Here is a 17,628-nt window from a genome sequence, read left to right on the forward strand (position 1 = left end):
CCAAAACAGACAGAAATTAGATTTTGAGCCGCAGCCCTACCAAGTAGAACAAAACAATGCTTACTTGTTCAGTTACAAATGGTAAACCAAGTACTCACTGACTGGTTATCCATCTCAACTTTTGTCTTCGGATTGACCTGAATCACCAACTCGGGTCAATCCAGACCCGCTCCATTATCCGAATCCTAAACCCTCCTTTACTCTTTAAGCAAAACTTTAGGGTTTAACAACAGCCAGGCGAACAACACAGGTCAAAAAAGCACCCGGAGAATGAGCTCCAAGTACACCACCCCCATCCTCGACCTCAACACCTTTCGATTCATGAATTTGGGTCTCTCTTCCCGCCTTCTCCACTTCACTCCTCTCCCACCCAAATCCCAAAAACCCACCGACCCTTCAAGCTTCAATCTTTACCTTCATCCTCCCAATGCTTCTCTCGCATTTCCTCTCAGAGATTGCGCTCTCAGGGCCGCCGCCGCTAAAGACGGAAACTTTTCCGGCGATAACGAGCATCCGGACTTGACGGCGTTGTCTCCGTTGGACGGCCGGTATAGCGGTGTAGTGAAGGAATTGGCTCCTTATTTGAGTGAGTATGGCCTCATCTACTACCGTGTTCTTGTTGAGGTAATGCTCTAATTTACTAGTTTTTCGAACTTTAATATTGAAAAAGATCAAAACTTTAATTCCGCAAGCTTTGTATTTTGATTCAATCAAACACATGTTGCAAGTCTAGTATTATATGAAGGGTGTCATTCATTTATAGAGATTGTGTGTCAGATTAAATGGTTGCTGAAGCTTTCTCAAATCCCTGAAGTTATAGAGGTGCCGAATTTCAGTGAAGAAGCTCAGTCTTACTTGCAAGGGATTATTGATGGGTTTAGCATTAATGATGCAAGAGAGGTAAAGAGGATTGAGAAGACCACTAACCACGATGTAAAAGCGGTGGAGTACTTTTTGAAGCAGAGAAGCAGTTCACATCCAGAGATAGCTAAGGTCGAAAGAGCTTCTGCTTTTGATTCGATATGATTCCTGATAGTATATGTTTGGTGTAAGTTATCGAGATTTGAATGTGGATTGTTTTACTGTAGGTGCTTGAGTTTTATCATTTTGCTTGCACGTCTGAGGATATCAACAATATTGCACACGCATTGATGTTGACAGAGTCTGTCAACAATGTCCTGCTTCCTGTCATGGACGATTTGATTCGAGCAATATGTGACATGGCAAAAGAGCATGCTGCCATTCCCATGCTTTCACGTACTCATGGACAGACGGCCTCACCTACAACTTTGGGGAAGGAAATGGCTGTTTTCGCTGTCAGGTTAAGCACACAGAGGCAGGAAGTTTCTCAAGTGGCAATAATGGGGAAGCTTGCTGGTGCTGTAGGAAATTACAATGCTCATATGGTTGCATATCCTAATATTGATTGGCCCTTAGTTGCTGAAGAGTTTGTCACATCTCTCGGTGTAAGTTTCAATCCATATGTTACCCAGATCGAGACACATGACTATATGGCAAAACTTTTTCATGCTTATATCAGATTTAATAATATCTTGATCGACTTTGACTGTGATATATGGCGGTACATATCTTTGGGATACTTTAAGCAGACAACAAAAGCTGGTGAAATTGGGTCTTCAACAATGCCTCACAAAGTAAACCCCATTGATTTTGAGAATAGTGAAGGTAATCTTGGCATGGCTAGTGGAGTTTTTTCCTATCTGAGTGATAAGTTGCCTAAATCACGTTTGCAGCGTGACTTGACTGATTCTACTGTTCTGAGGAACATGGGTGTTGGATTCGGCCATTCTCTTCTTGCCTACAAAAGCACGCTGCGGGGAATATCAAAGCTTCAGGTTAATGAAGGTCGCATAAGTGAAGATTTGAATCACTCTTGGGAGGTGCTTGCCGAACCAATACAAACTGTTATGCGAAGATATGATGTTCCAGAGCCATATGAGAAGCTGAAGGTACTTACAAGAGGGAGAACAGTTACTGCAGAAAGTATAAAAGAGTTTGTCAAAGGCTTGGAATTACCTGAAGAACCAAAGAACATTTTATCAAAATTGACACCACATAGCTATGTTGGATCTGCTGTTGTTTTGGCGAAGACGGTAGATGTGGCCGTTAGAGCCACCATAAAAGACACCAATGTTCCTGCTGAGAAGGTGAAGATGGTGTTTGGTAGTTCTTCTTGTGAACTCGAGCTTTCAAGTTTGCTGGCTTTGTCACCATTGGATGGCCGGTACTGGGGTAAAGTAAAGGACTTGGCTCCTTATATGAGTGAATATGGTTTAATCTACTTCCGTGTTATAGTTGAGATCAAATGGTTGCTATGGCTTTCACAAATTCCTGAAGTGATAGAGGTTACCAGCTTTGGGGAAAGTGCTCAGTCGTTTTTGCAAGAAATAATTGATGGGTTTAGCATCAATGACGCACTAGAGATAAAGGAGATTGAGAAAGTGACAAACCATGACGTAAAAGCGGTGGAGTATTTTTTGAAACAGAGATGCAAATCACACCCAGAGATAGCAAAGGTTAAAACTCACTTTTGTGGTTTTCAGATGCTGGACTAACCTCCTCAGTTTTATCTAATATTTGCTGTTTTGAATGTTTGAATAGCTTCTTAACCTGTTTCCTCTTATTGAAGGTGCTTGAATTTTTTCACTTTGCATGCACATCCGAGGACATCAACAATCTTGCACATGCATTGATGCTGAAAGGAGCTATGAACAATGTCATGTTTCCTATCATTGGTGATTTGGTTCAGGCACTATGTACCATGGCTAAGGAGTACTCTCATATTCCTATGCTATCTCGCACTCACGGACAGGTATGAAATGGTATCTTAAATGCACTGAGTTGTGTTCATACATTACTAGTTTTACAAAGCTGTATTTTATACTTGTACGCTTTTCTTTTAGCTTTTGAAAGGTAGTGAACAAATTCAGTTTAGGCAACTCTGATACTGTTAGCTTCTCAGGCTCAATCATGCTTCTTTTCATAAGTTGCTTTGACTTTCAATTACTTGTACCTTCTACTTTGGGCTTGTTATATCTTCCTTTCACCTTGTAGCCTGCCTCACCTACAACTTTGGGGAAAGAAATGGCTATATTTGCTGTCAGATTGAGCAGAGAATGGAAGGAGATGTCTTGTGTGGATATAATGGGGAAATTGGCTGGTGCTGTTGGAAATTACAACGCTCATGAAGTTGCATATCCTGATGTTAATTGGCCCCAAGTTAATAAAGAGTTTGTAAGATCTCTTGGGTTGAGTTTTAATTCCTATGTCACTCAGATCGAACCTCATGACTATATGGCGGAACTTTTTCAAGCAATTTTCCGGTTTAATAACATATTGACTGACTTTGATAGAGATGTATGGGACTACATATCTTTGGGTTATTTTAAGCAAACAACCAAGGCTGGTGAGATTGGGTCTTCAACAATGCCTCACAAGGTCAACCCTATTGATTTTGAAAACAGTGAAGGTAATCTTGGTGTGGCTAATGGCAATTTTCTTCACCAGAGCATGAAGTTGCCCATTTCACGTTGGCAGCGGGACTTGACCGACTCGACTGTTTTGAGAAACATGGGTTTGGGATTAGGGCATTCTCTTCTTGCCTACAAAAGTACACTTCAGGGGATATCAAAACTTCAGGTCAATGAAGCTTGCATTTTTGAGGACTTAAATCAGTGTTGGGAAGTTCTTGCTGAACCCATACAAACAGTAATGAGGAGATATGGTGTTCCTGAGCCCTATGAAAAGTTGAAGGAACTGACCAGAGGAAAAGCAGTTACCAAGGAAAGTATAAGAGAGTTTACCAAAGGGTTGGAATTACCTGATGAAGCAAAGACCATTCTACTCAACTTGACACCACATAGTTATGTTGGCGCAGCAATAGAATTGGCCAGGATGGTAGACATAGCTGTGAATTCAGAGATAGGGGATCTGTCGTGAACTAACGGTTTGTAACTTGCACCAGACTATCTAATATATTTTGACTGTGGCGGGATTTGGAATCAGGCGAAGGTATAAAAGAGTTTTAATTGTAGTTGTGGATGTTTGCATTTCATATGTCAAACTGAAACAACCCAAGATCAGAGTTTTGTCCTTGATTTCATTCATTTTTTTTAATTTTTTTTATTTCCATCTAGTTGAAACATGCATCTCCCTATATGCGCGGAATTGTAACATAATTCATTCATGAGTATCAACAGTTTTTTTATTTTCTGGTCTTAATGAACAGTCTCTGTGTGCTCTGTAGCAATGATTATAATCCTTGTTTGTCAAGTTCTCTTTCTTGGTTTTAAGTTTATCAACTCACCTCTTAGTGGAATTATAGCAGACAAGGGCATGGTTCATGAATTATCTATTAGCTGATTCTTACGTCCTTTTGGTGTGAAAATACAGTCTGCCATGACAATCATAACAAGCTCATCAGTTTTGAAATGCCAATTAATTGATGATGAAATTATATTTAAAGGTGATGAGAAGAATGACATGACAAATTTCAAAAGGTTCATTTTGTTAGAGAATGCAGATATTCGTCAACAAAATGCAGTCATTTGAACCATAAGCCTTTTTTTTTTTGTAGGTGTACAATTTGATATTATGTTTACTTTTTTTAAGATATTAGAAAGAACTAAAAATAATTTTTTTTTTTACTTAAACCTCCAAATTTACTCACCTAACCTCCTCCACTTTTTACACATCTTAACAAATTTTTAAGTATTAGAATTTTTCACTGAACCTCACTCCAAGTTCTTTAAATGATTAACTCACTGTTAGCGCAACAACAGTTGGTCAATCAGGTTAGGGCTAATAACTCAGTCTTAGGACGTGTATATGAAGACTTGGGTAATTTTGGTTCCTACCCCAAATTTGCAAGTTGTTTATACCAAAAGGGATGCAAATGAAGTGGCTCATCTTATGGCAGCTTGTTGTATCTCAATTCCAAAAGAGGTTTTTCTTTATTACATACTTCATTAGCTACTGAAACTTGTAACATGTAAACTTTCTGATAAACATTAACCTCGTTTCTCTATAAAAAAAATAAAAATAAAAAAGTTCTTCAAATAACCTCAATCATATAATTTATAGAGAAAATAAAAATAAAAAAGTTCTTGAAATAACCTCAATCATATAATTTTCAAACAAACTAATATCATCAGACAAGGAAATGAATTAGTTACTCTTTAAATCTTAATTCTTTCTTTACAGTTCACACTTCACATGTTTATTTTTTAACTAGACAACATAATTCTCTTATGAGTCTTATCCAACGAAAAAGATCCTCGTGTTATTTGTATGGAGTTTCAGAATGAAAAAGCTTATAAAAAAAACATGCAACTTGCTTACTTGTCAGTGGTGTATTAATCACATCAAAATTGTCACATGAATTCTAAAGAAGTTTCAATAGTTAAGAATGTAAAATTTAGTGTATATTAATTTTACTGCCTTTTTATTCACGAGTATTGACAGCTTTTTTATATATTTGTAAGTTTTGGTCTTAATCTTATATATTTGTACTCTGTAGCAATTGCATAATCTTAGTTGTTTGTTAATCTCTCTTTCTTGGTTGTAAGTTTATCAACTTACCTCTTTGTGGAATTGTAGCAGAACAATCGTGACTCATGACTTTGAGTTATCTATTAGCTGGTTCTGCTTCCTTTTGGTGTGAAAATACAGTTTGCCATGACAATCATAATGAGCGCATGAGTTTGGAAATGACAATTAATTGATGATGAATTGTATTTAAAGGTGAGAGGAAGATTGACCATCAGACCATGGCAAATTTTGAAAAGGTTCACAGAGAGCAGAGAATGCAACACACCTATAAGCCATTTTCTTTAATATTGACGGTTGACTATTGATAAGAGCATTTTAATGTGATATTTTAATAGTTAATTCCTCACATTTTGCTTAGTTAATTCCTTAACTAAATCGATTTTTAATTCAATTTCTATTTTTAGGTACATTGGAGTAGATGAAGGTGAAATGAGCGTTAGGTCCATAATTACCTGGAAATGATGGAGAAAACCTTGAGATGGGCAGTCTTTGGTACATTGGAGTAGATGAAGGTGAAATGAGCGTTAGGTCCATAATTACCTGGAAATGATGGAGAAAAATGGAAATGTACTAAAAGATCAATTTTACACATATTCCTACTCCGGCTAGGAGAAACCAAGCCAAGCAAAGAAGAAGGAGCGGCCGCCTGACCAAATGAACTTCAAATGAGCTGAAACCTTCCAGATCCATTCTAGACACCCAAAGGATCATTTCTTATGAAGAGTGCCAGAGAAAAATATGAGTGGAAGGCCTTCAAACATTCAGCCCAATTCTCTACAGAAGCAAAACCAGAAAACTGGACCTGTAAGAGGTCCAGCAGCATTTTCGGCCCAACCACATGGCAATACATTCTGAAATTTTACCACAATGATCTACACTCATAGTGGAACATTTCATATGAAGAAGTCAAAGGCTAAAACTGAGTTCTTAGTGGAGATAAAAATTAAAGGAATAAAGGAAGAGAAAGTGATCTCACCTAACAAATCCACTAAGTGTTTAAGTGCTCTTACCTAACAAATCCACCAAGTGTTTAAGTGCTCAAACCTAACCCATTATGATTTGTTTAAAGGCCAAATAGTGTTGCTTGGAAGCCTATAAATAGAGACCAATTCACCATTTCATAACACCAATTCCTTCATCCATTCCATCTTCTTTGTCTCTCCATTTCCTTTCCATTTTCTCTCCATCCTCTAGTGCATTCAACGTTTCAAGCAAGGGAGAAGAAGAAGAAGAAGGAGCCGTGAGCATCATCATCCATCCTCCACCTTGAAGCTTGCTTTCGAGATTCAAGAATCCATAACGTTTCATCCTTCATCCCCATCTCCATCTCACGGTGTAATTCAACCTCTTTCTTTGTAATCTTGCTTAGTTTCGTGAGAATTGTTTTTAGTTAACATTTATGTTTGAACAAGGTTTATATTCTGAAATTTTATGATTGAATAAAGAATTTCGATTCTTATGTTGTGATTCCAAAGTTGCTTATGTGTGATTGTTCGATTGAATTTGCTTGATAGAAAACTTTTATATGTTTATCTTATTTGGGTCGACACTTATAGGATTTGCATGTAATTGGTGCTAGGTTTAAGAACATGAAATCGACTTTTCGTTTTGTGTAAACTTGAATCAAAGTAGTAAAGGTTTTGGACAAAAATCGAATTCAATTGAAGAGGATTGCAATTAGGTGAACTTATTCATACTAAGTTGTACACTTGAGTTGATAGCCTTTCTCTATGTGTAATGCATTAAACATGACATGATTGACTAGCTTTCTAGGGTTTGATTGCATGTTTAATAGGATTAATCTAGGTGCTTTCGCTTAGATTAATTAGCATTGAAAAGTAAAATATGGGAAATCGTTTGCTTTCGAATGTTTCACATGATCAACTCCTTTCACATGACTTGGAAGAACAATGTAGGGTTAATTCGAATTCAATGATAAACTTGGGTTTAATCTTTGTTTCTTATGTTTCATTCTTGTACATGTGTTTTTACATTTTCTTTATTTTAATTTTAAGAATCCTAATCCCCCCCCCCTTATTTGTGTTTACTTGTATATATTTTTTCTTTATTTTATTTTGTAAATAATACTTTATTATTTTAATTCTTTATTTGTTTATACAATTGTATATATTTTTATTCTTTACTTTATTTTTGTAAATAATACTTTTCTTTATTTGTTTCACAATTACAAGTGTACCCTCAATCCCCGGATAGAACGATCCCTATTTACTTATACTACTAACGATATTTCAGGGTTAAATTATGCGCTTGCTTCAAGCGCATCAATTTTTGGCGCCGTTGCCGGGGATTGAAAAATCACTTGCTAAATTGTGTCATTTATTGTATATATTTGTTGTATATAAATTGTTTAAAACTTAGTTTAAATATTATTTATATTATTGAACACGAATTTTAATTGTAGGTTGTAAAATGAGAGGAATAGGTGAAGTCTCTTTTGTTAATATTGGCCTAAACCCCTTATTGGTACCTAGCTCAGGTCCCTTAAGGTTGAGGGCGGCCTTTATTAACACTTGTTGAACTGTCTTCACACTTATGAACTTTTTCATCTTAGTAAGTATAGCCTATGTGGAATGGTGTCTAGAAAGTGGACAACGTTCATGACGGGTTTTTGAATCCAGAAGTGCTTGCAAATGGGCCTAAACCACTATGTGGGAGTAGCTCATGCCAAAATGGATTTTTCCTCTCGTGTTCGTCCTCCCCCACCTGGCCATTTCAGTAAGGTTGCCCAAACGATTTGAAAGGGAGTTTGTGTCTAGGCGACTATACTTGGGCCGCACGTCCACTTGATTTACCGCTTGGAATTTGATTCGATATCAATAATATTTATAATAAAAGAAATACTTGTGAATACTCTATACGTGTAAATTATTTTGTTGTTTCACACTTTAATACTTGTAAAAATACTTTTCACGTTTTATACTCACTTGTACTTAACTTGTGTCTTTTGTACAATATACTTGTTAATTTTACTTGTAGTTTGTAATTAATAGTTATACTTGTTTTTATTTTGTATTTCTTTGTTAATTATAGTTACTAACTTTATTTAATGTAGGTACCGTCTGGCTGCAAGACGTAAAATACAAGCGCTACTTGGGAGGCAACCCATGCAAATCAGATTTGCTTTCTTTATCCTTATCTTTTATTTTTCGTTTTTGCTTATTTGTTTTAGTTGTTATTTTCGTAAATTTCATCCCTATATGCTTACTTATTTCATTGCATGCTTTTAATTGATTACATTGAAGATAATGCAATATTTAAGTGTGGGGGAAGAGATTTATATTTTTGTCTTTCATTTTGAGTCCAATATATATTTATATTTGTCTTTTATTTTTTGAGTCCTTTATATATATATAAAAAAATAAAAAAAAACTGCATTCATTCAGTCTTATTAAATTCAGCTATTTACAAAAAAAAAAAAAAAAAAAAAATTAAATTTAAAAAAATAATAATAATAAAAATACTCTATACTAAACCATGTCTGCATCTCCGTAGGAGTTGAGGCTGAGTTCAAGGGAAATGCGAGAGTCACCGCCATAGCCGCTACCTCCCTCGGAAGTAGTCTTCATGTTGCCAAAGATGTCCTCACCATGCATGGGGAATAGTGGAAGGGTTTCAATCTCTTGGTGATCTCCTCCTCGTTGTTCCATGAAAGATTGTCCTCCTGTTGTGCCAAAGGAGGTAGTACTGGTATTAGTGTTGAAGGGTGAGGAGGAATATGGGTCAACACCATAGCCGACACGTGACCCAAAGTTTAGATCAATGGATCTACCATCATCAGTAGAACTAGTGGATCCAAAATTGAGATCGAGAGATCCACCAACCGGAACGTTCCGAAATTCCTTCAACTTCTGCCTCTCACGAGCCTTGAGGTTCTGGAACCAAAAGAATACGTTTTTGTCCTCGATCTGCCCATACTGTTTCAGATGGAGGGAGATCTCTTGAATCTGCTCTGGAGTTGGGTACTTAAAACCCTTATCATAGTAAAGGCCCTTGAGGATTCTTAGTTGAGGCGGTGTGGGAGCCCACCGGTTATTAGTCCCGGCTGCTTGGTTGTTTCCTCCATCCTCGATTTGTTGCTGGGTCTGTTGCTCCATTAGTTGCAGAGTTTGTGGTTCCATGTTGATGAAGAAAGGATTTGAGTTTCGAAAGAAAGGCTGAAGGGTTGAGAGAGAAAGGCTGGAACTCGGAAGAATTTTCTTTTGGAGTGAACAGTCGCTCAGAATGCACCTATTTATAGAACGAGTGAGCAGATCTGCACCGTTGGATCGACGATCTCTGAGATTAAATATACGCGTTGGATTAAAGTCACCCTAAAACACGGAAAAGCTGTTGGCGCGTGGAGGACACGTGGGGGAACCAAACGAATCTCGAGGAGCTGTGACAGACAAGCTACAGCCGAAAGCAGGTTTAATTGCCGTGAATCAAGGAAAAGAAAGGACGCGTGGGGGAATCAAACTAATCTCGAGGATCCGTGACAGACAAGCTATAGCCGAAAGCATGCCATAAATCCAGGAAAAGAAAGGAATATTTACATGTGGATTTTACTAAGGTTTGTCTAAGCGTGCAGTTTCAAATTCCTTCTACTTCCTCATGGCTCTAACCAAGGTTACCCCTCGCAGGGGCGTCAATCAACGCCGTGTTCTCTCTTTGGAAGAAGAAGGTCGTCAAGCGGCCACTAGAGCTGGACTTACTCGTCCATGGGACCATCGTCCTATCCGTGAGCGTACCCGCAGTCCCCCTCCTCTGCCTCGTCGCTCTCCCAGACTGCATCCCGGAGAGTCTTCTTCCTCACCAGCTGCTCGTGCTCCTCGCCCTATGGCCACCCTGGAAAGCTTGACGGATTCGATTGATGATTTGCGTTCCTCTCTCCGCGATGGTATTATGGTGACAGATTGGAGAGTCAATTGCATGATCGATTACATCTCTGAGATGAACTGCTCTTTGATCCGCTGTCACACTGCAATAAACAAGCTTGCTCAGGAAGTCAATAACTTGCAAAGTTATCCTCCTGGGTTTCCTCGCAAGGACATTACTGCATCACAACATGAGGACCCGCCTCCGAAGGCTGAAACCAGCAAGAGGGCTGCCACTCGCCCGCATACCGCTCCTCCAAAGGAGTAAATGGAGGTACAAGTCTAGGCTGAAAGACTTTAAACATTAAGCGCTGCATGGGAGGCAACCCATTTCAACCGTATCTGTGGAGGAGCCATCAAACGCAGATTTGCTTTCTTGAACTCTTCATTCTATTTTATTTTCATGAATTTTAAGTTGTTTTAAGTTTCGTTGTGTTAACTTTCTCTTCTATGCTTGATTTATGCTTTGCATGATTTATATTTGTTTATACATTGAGGACAATGCATGAATTAAGTATGGGGGAAGGATTATTGCTTTATTGTGTTTTTAGTAGTTAGTATATAAAAAAAAAAATTTGAAAAATAGTTGATGTTGGATTGTGTTTTTAGTTGATGTTGTGATACACTAAGGTATATTGGATTAAACATAGTCTTGAAAAAGGGTAGCTGTTTCAGTCCCATTGCACATCGAGACTCCCTGTTCCCGTACCTAAGTGTTGAAATTAAATTAATTTAAAAAAAAAAAAATTTGGTTTTAGAGTCTTTTTGTTTGTTTGAGTCTTAGGATGCTCCTACCGTCTAGGATGAACATGTCTCCGAATTCATGGCTGAAGGTTTTTACAATCAAAATAGGACTTAATTGAATTATGTGGTTAATCGACATTGTGATGCTTGTATGAAGATTTGAGATAGGATTGTAACTTGGTTCATTAAGCATGCTAGGATTAAGTCTGATTCATTTGACCCAAAGTGAGTTTTTGTGCTAAAATACTTTCTTTTCGAGTGCTTATTGATAAATTCAGAATTTCATGGCTGTATTTGCAAAACCTCATCATTCTTTTGAAAATCCAATGATCATGTGCCATAGATTTTAATGGACTAGAGAGTACTAGAACTCGGCTGTTGTGACTGTCAAAACTTGTATGCCATAATATGCACTGATCCTGGATAGGATAGAAGGCATTAGGGTAACCACCAAAGCCAAACAAGCATGTGTCCCCAATTGTGCCCGTCGTGGGACTCCTTAGAATGAACCCCTTTGAGCCTACGTTGAAAACCTTTGTTTCATCACCCTCACTATCCTACCATGAGCTTAGTACAGGATATCTCTACCCTTGTCTTAAGGACTTAGTAGAGCATGACATAGTATGTAGGGGTGACGATGAAAGACAAGTGTGGGGTGGGGAAAATCCAAGAAGAAAAAAAAAAAAAAAAATTTGCCTTGAAAAAAAAGAAAAAAAAAAGAAAGAAAAGCGGCAAAAGAGAAAAAAAATTGAAAAGAAAACTCTTGGGAAAATGTTGAAGTGTGGTTTTGGACTTGCAAATTTGTAGAAGGCTCAAAGTTGAAAATTATGCCTTTGTCCATTCTCATGTTGGTTAGAGTGAAGGTTTGGCCCAAAACAATGATATTTGGTCTACAAAAATGATGACATAAGGTGGTCCTTATATGCTCTGCTAGGTCCTTAGGATTTTTTGTATCCTTAATCTTCATTTCGAAAACCCTAGCTTAGCCCCATTACAACCTGTTTTAAGTGCTGACTTGATCCTTGAGATGGGCAGTCTTTGGTTAGTGGAGTCAGTTACGCAGTCGAGCTTATGGTTTAGGTCCATTTGTGCACTTAGTCATTTCATGAGGTCTTTAAAAATTCTTCACAAAATGTGTTTATTGATGAAATATGCAAGCTGTTTGTTGCCTTACAATTTGTTCTCTTGCATATACTTGAGTGTGAAGCTTTTAAGCCATTTCTGAGAGAAAAATCGAGAGTATGCCCTGTGAGTTTGGATTGGACTTGTTCGAAACATGCTATCATTCACTGTATAACTTAAGTTCTCCATATCTTGCTTAGTCATATGAATGTCACAGGTTTATTAACCATGGAATTATCTTTGTGATTTTGATTAAGTGTTTAACGTGAAAGCCATGAGTTTGGAGTCTCTGAGACAACAGTTAGGAGCAATAGAGTCATTTACTTGCTTTTTTGTCAAGTGTTTGTTCTGTTTTGGATTTTGTTTTGTTTTGTTTTGCTAAGGGACTAGCAAAAGCTAAGTGTGGGGGAATTTGATAAGAGCATTTTAATGTGATATTTTAATAGTTAATTCCTCACATTTTGCTTAGTTAATTCCTTAACTAAATCGATTTTTAATTCAATTTCTATTTTTAGGTACATTGGAGTAGATGAAGGTGAAATGAGCGTTAGGTCCATAATTACCTGGAAATGATGGAGAAAACCTTGAGATGGGCAGTCTTTGGTACATTGGAGTAGATGAAGGTGAAATGAGCGTTAGGTCCATAATTACCTGGAAATGATGGAGAAAAATGGAAATGTACTAAAAGATCAATTTTACACATATTCCTACTCCGGCTAGGAGAAACCAAGCCAAGCAAAGAAGAAGGAGCGGCCGCCTGACCAAATGAACTTCAAATGAGCTGAAACCTTCCAGATCCATTCTAGACACCCAAAGGATCATTTCTTATGAAGAGTGCCAGAGAAAAATATGAGTGGAAGGCCTTCAAACATTCAGCCCAATTCTCTACAGAAGCAAAACCAGAAAACTGGACCTGTAAGAGGTCCAGCAGCATTTTCGGCCCAACCACATGGCAATACATTCTGAAATTTTACCACAATGATCTACACTCATAGTGGAACATTTCATATGAAGAAGTCAAAGGCTAAAACTGAGTTCTTAGTGGAGATAAAAATTAAAGGAATAAAGGAAGAGAAAGTGATCTCACCTAACAAATCCACTAAGTGTTTAAGTGCTCTTACCTAACAAATCCACCAAGTGTTTAAGTGCTCAAACCTAACCCATTATGATTTGTTTAAAGGCCAAATAGTGTTGCTTGGAAGCCTATAAATAGAGACCAATTCACCATTTCATAACACCAATTCCTTCATCCATTCCATCTTCTTTGTCTCTCCATTTCCTTTCCATTTTCTCTCCATCCTCTAGTGCATTCAACGTTTCAAGCAAGGGAGAAGAAGAAGAAGAAGGAGCCGTGAGCATCATCATCCATCCTCCACCTTGAAGCTTGCTTTCGAGATTCAAGAATCCATAACGTTTCATCCTTCATCCCCATCTCCATCTCACGGTGTAATTCAACCTCTTTCTTTGTAATCTTGCTTAGTTTCGTGAGAATTGTTTTTAGTTAACATTTATGTTTGAACAAGGTTTATATTCTGAAATTTTATGATTGAATAAAGAATTTCGATTCTTATGTTGTGATTCCAAAGTTGCTTATGTGTGATTGTTCGATTGAATTTGCTTGATAGAAAACTTTTATATGTTTATCTTATTTGGGTCGACACTTATAGGATTTGCATGTAATTGGTGCTAGGTTTAAGAACATGAAATCGACTTTTCGTTTTGTGTAAACTTGAATCAAAGTAGTAAAGGTTTTGGACAAAAATCGAATTCAATTGAAGAGGATTGCAATTAGGTGAACTTATTCATACTAAGTTGTACACTTGAGTTGATAGCCTTTCTCTATGTGTAATGCATTAAACATGACATGATTGACTAGCTTTCTAGGGTTTGATTGCATGTTTAATAGGATTAATCTAGGTGCTTTCGCTTAGATTAATTAGCATTGAAAAGTAAAATATGGGAAATCGTTTGCTTTCGAATGTTTCACATGATCAACTCCTTTCACATGACTTGGAAGAACAATGTAGGGTTAATTCGAATTCAATGATAAACTTGGGTTTAATCTTTGTTTCTTATGTTTCATTCTTGTACATGTGTTTTTACATTTTCTTTATTTTAATTTTAAGAATCCTAATCCCCCCCCCTTATTTGTGTTTACTTGTATATATTTTTTCTTTATTTTATTTTTGTAAATAATACTTTATTATTTTAATTCTTTATTTGTTTATACAATTGTATATATTTTTATTCTTTACTTTATTTTTGTAAATAATACTTTTCTTTATTTGTTTCACAATTACAAGTGTACCCTCAATCCCCGGATAGAACGATCCCTATTTACTTATACTACTAACGATATTTCAGGGTTAAATTATGCGCTTGCTTCAAGCGCATCAACTATCCAATGAGATATTGAAAAAAATTAAAAAACAATGTGTTTCTAGAAACAAAAAAAAAGAGCAGTGCTAGGGATCCCAATTATTATACCAAATTGTATCCCAAATGACATGGCAACTGCCTTGTAATCACTTGTGACTAGATAATTTCCTATGTGTATTTATGAAAATTAAGTCTCCAAGGAATAAATTATTAGAAATAATATTGTGAATTAAATCTCTAATTGGCCAAACGAAGAAGATGAAGAACTAAATATGCCCTGCAATCAAATAATCAAATTCCCTACAATCCCAATACTCAACCCTACAATCACAAGCCATCATGATTCATCTTTGATAGAATGTACTCCTCAATTTGGATTGCCTCAATAGGAATAGATAACGTGAAAATTTTGGGATAATTAGATCTAAAAGGAGACTGATCTCACTGGGTATTGTAGTGGTGAGACCTAGGTCTATGAATTATTTAGAAAGAGAGATTGGCGTGGGGGAGAGATTTTCTTCTTTAGATTACTTTGATGGTTTTCACTGACTTCAAGGAAATTTTAGTCTCCTTCTAAATCAAGTGGATTAATAACCTGGGAATGTACCAGTAATGGTGGTTTAGGGTTTCAAAACAATGTTTTTTATTTGTTAAGAAAAAAATAATAATACAAACTAAAAGCAATTATTGGAGACAAGTGAAAATTACAAAGTGATGATATGGCAGTTGTCATGTCACTTGGTATGTAAGTTTGGTAAAAAAATTTGGGATCTCTAGCATTTTTCAAAAAGAGCAGTAAAAAAAGCTTATTAACACTCAAATTGTGCCATTTTCTTTAATATTGACGGTTGACTGTCCAATGAGATATTGGAAAAAATTAAAAAAACAATGTGTTTCTAGAAAAAAAAAAAAAAAAGAGCTTATTAACACTCAAATTGTGTGGGAAATTAGCAAAGGGTGTATGCTCAGTTGTCACTGGTGTCTTGACCACTTCAAATTGTCCCATCAATTAATCAGTATCAATACACTTTAATTAATTGATGAGAAAAGCATACCAATGAGATTGTAATAGGACGATAAAATCATGTATTAGAATGCAACATATGTATTAGAACACAACACTCACCAGAAAAGGTAGACGAATCCAAAATCACCAATGTTAGACGAATGTTATGTATTTTTTTACTGTAATAGTAAAACTCCTTTTAACAAGCTGATGTATTGTCAAAAACCAAATTATGGTAAATACCAACCCACCCACAATAGGTAAACATCGTACGTCCTAATCCAGCGCTGTTCCACATGTAGAAACTCCATTCGTACTCGTAACCCTCTGCCACATGTAGAAACTCCATTGGTACTCGTGACTCCAACGGTTTGTAACTTTGCACCGGACTATCTAATATATTTTGACTGTGGCGGGATTTGCAATCAGGCGAAGGTATAAAAGACTAAAAGAGTTTTAATTGTAGTTGTGGATGTTTGCATTTCATATGTCAAACTGAAACAACCCAAGATCAGAGTTTTGTCCTTGATTTCATTCATTTTTTTTTTCATCAAGTTGAAACACGCATCTCTCCATATGCGCGGAATTGTAACATAATTCATTCATGAGTATCGACAGTTTTTTTATTTTCTGGTCTTAATGAACAGTCTCTGTGTGCTCTGTAGCAATTATCATAATCCTTGTTTGTCCAGTTCTCTTTCTTGGTTTTAAGCTTATCAACTCACCTCTTAGTGGAATTATAGCAGAACAAGGGCATGACTCATGAATTATCTATTAGCTGATTCTTACGTCCTTTTGGTGTGAAAATACAGTCTGCCATGACAATCATAACAAGCTCATTAGTTTTGAAATGCTAATTAATTGATGATGGAATTGTATTTAAAGGTGATGAGAAGAATGACATGACAAATTTCAAAAGGTTCATTTTGTTAGAGAATGCAGATATTTGTCAACAAAATGCAGTCATTTGAATCACAAGCCATTTTTTTTTGTAGGTATACTATTTGTAGGATGAAATAGAGGGTCGCTCGATATGTTTTCGTGCGGCAACATAATAGGAAAGCTGTGCTATTTGTAATGATGTTTCTCCATGCGAGAGTAATCTCTCCGTTATGTCACCGTTTTGTTAAAGCAAATAGAGTAGCTAGTTGTGCACTCTTTGCTAATTGGTGCTTGGTGGAATACATAGATTTAGTGGAGACTCATGGTATTATTTTAGGATGTTCTCCTAATGCTTATTGTATGTCCCCCCCCCCCTTGTATTATGCAATTTCATTAATTAAGGTTTGAGGGCAACTGCACCGGCCCTTAAAAAAAAAAAAAAAAAAAAAATTGATATTATGTTTACTTTTTTTTTTAGGACTAAATTCTGCTTACTACCATGTACTTTCAAGGATTCATCAGTTCAGTCCCTGCATTCTAATTTAATCAAAAAAATCTTTGCACTCTCTAATTTCATCAAATCGATCCAATCGGTCACTATTTTGTCAATTTTCGGGGAAAATTTCCAAACTACCCATCTGTATTCACAACACTTACGTGTCGGCGGGCTGCCTAGCGATGGGTAGTTTGAGTATTTTCCATGTGAGAAGGTCCCACGTCTGCATTTTAACAGCGAAAATTAACGGAATAGTGACGGATTGGATCGATTTGATGAAATTGGAGAGTGCAAGGACTTTTTTGATTAAATTAGAAGTGCATGGACTAAATTGATGAATCCTTGAAAGTACAAGGTAGTAAGCAGAGTTTAATCCTTTTTTTTAATATATTAGAAAGAACTAAAAATAAGAATTTTTTGATTGAAACCTCCAAATTTACCTCCTCTACTTTTTACACATCTTAACAAATTTTTAAGTATTAGAACACTAAACCTCACTCAAGTTCTTTAAATGATTAACAAACTGTTAGTGCAACAACAATTGGTCAATCAGG

At 36.5% G+C, this 17,628-nt stretch overlaps 1 protein-coding gene across 1 annotated transcript; it reads left to right on the plus strand.

Moving 5' to 3' along the window:
* The first annotated feature begins 108 nt into the window (after positions 1–108).
* Positions 109–4,098, plus strand: LOC112180345. The gene is made up of 5 exons (XM_024318878.2): positions 109–624; positions 778–993; positions 1,089–2,537; positions 2,651–2,833; positions 3,076–4,098. The coding sequence occupies exons 1-5, from the start codon at positions 271–273 to the stop codon at positions 3,958–3,960; spliced, it is 3,087 nt and encodes a 1,028-aa protein (XP_024174646.1). The 5' UTR covers positions 109–270; the 3' UTR covers positions 3,961–4,098.
* The last annotated feature ends 13,530 nt before the right edge of the window (positions 4,099–17,628 follow it).

This window comes from Rosa chinensis, chromosome 7 (assembly GCF_002994745.2).
Source record: "Rosa chinensis cultivar Old Blush chromosome 7, RchiOBHm-V2, whole genome shotgun sequence".
Classification (NCBI taxonomy): domain Eukaryota; kingdom Viridiplantae; phylum Streptophyta; class Magnoliopsida; order Rosales; family Rosaceae; genus Rosa; species Rosa chinensis.

Coding starts and splice junctions, on each gene's coding strand:
- LOC112180345 (XM_024318878.2), top strand. CDS start 271: ATGAGCTCCAAGTACACCACCCCCATCCTCGACCTCAACACCTTTCGA. Junction 994..1,088: donor CACATCCAGAGATAGCTAAG/GTCGAAAGAGCT, acceptor GTTTTACTGTAG/GTGCTTGAGTTTTATCATTT. Junction 2,538..2,650: donor CACACCCAGAGATAGCAAAG/GTTAAAACTCAC, acceptor CTCTTATTGAAG/GTGCTTGAATTTTTTCACTT.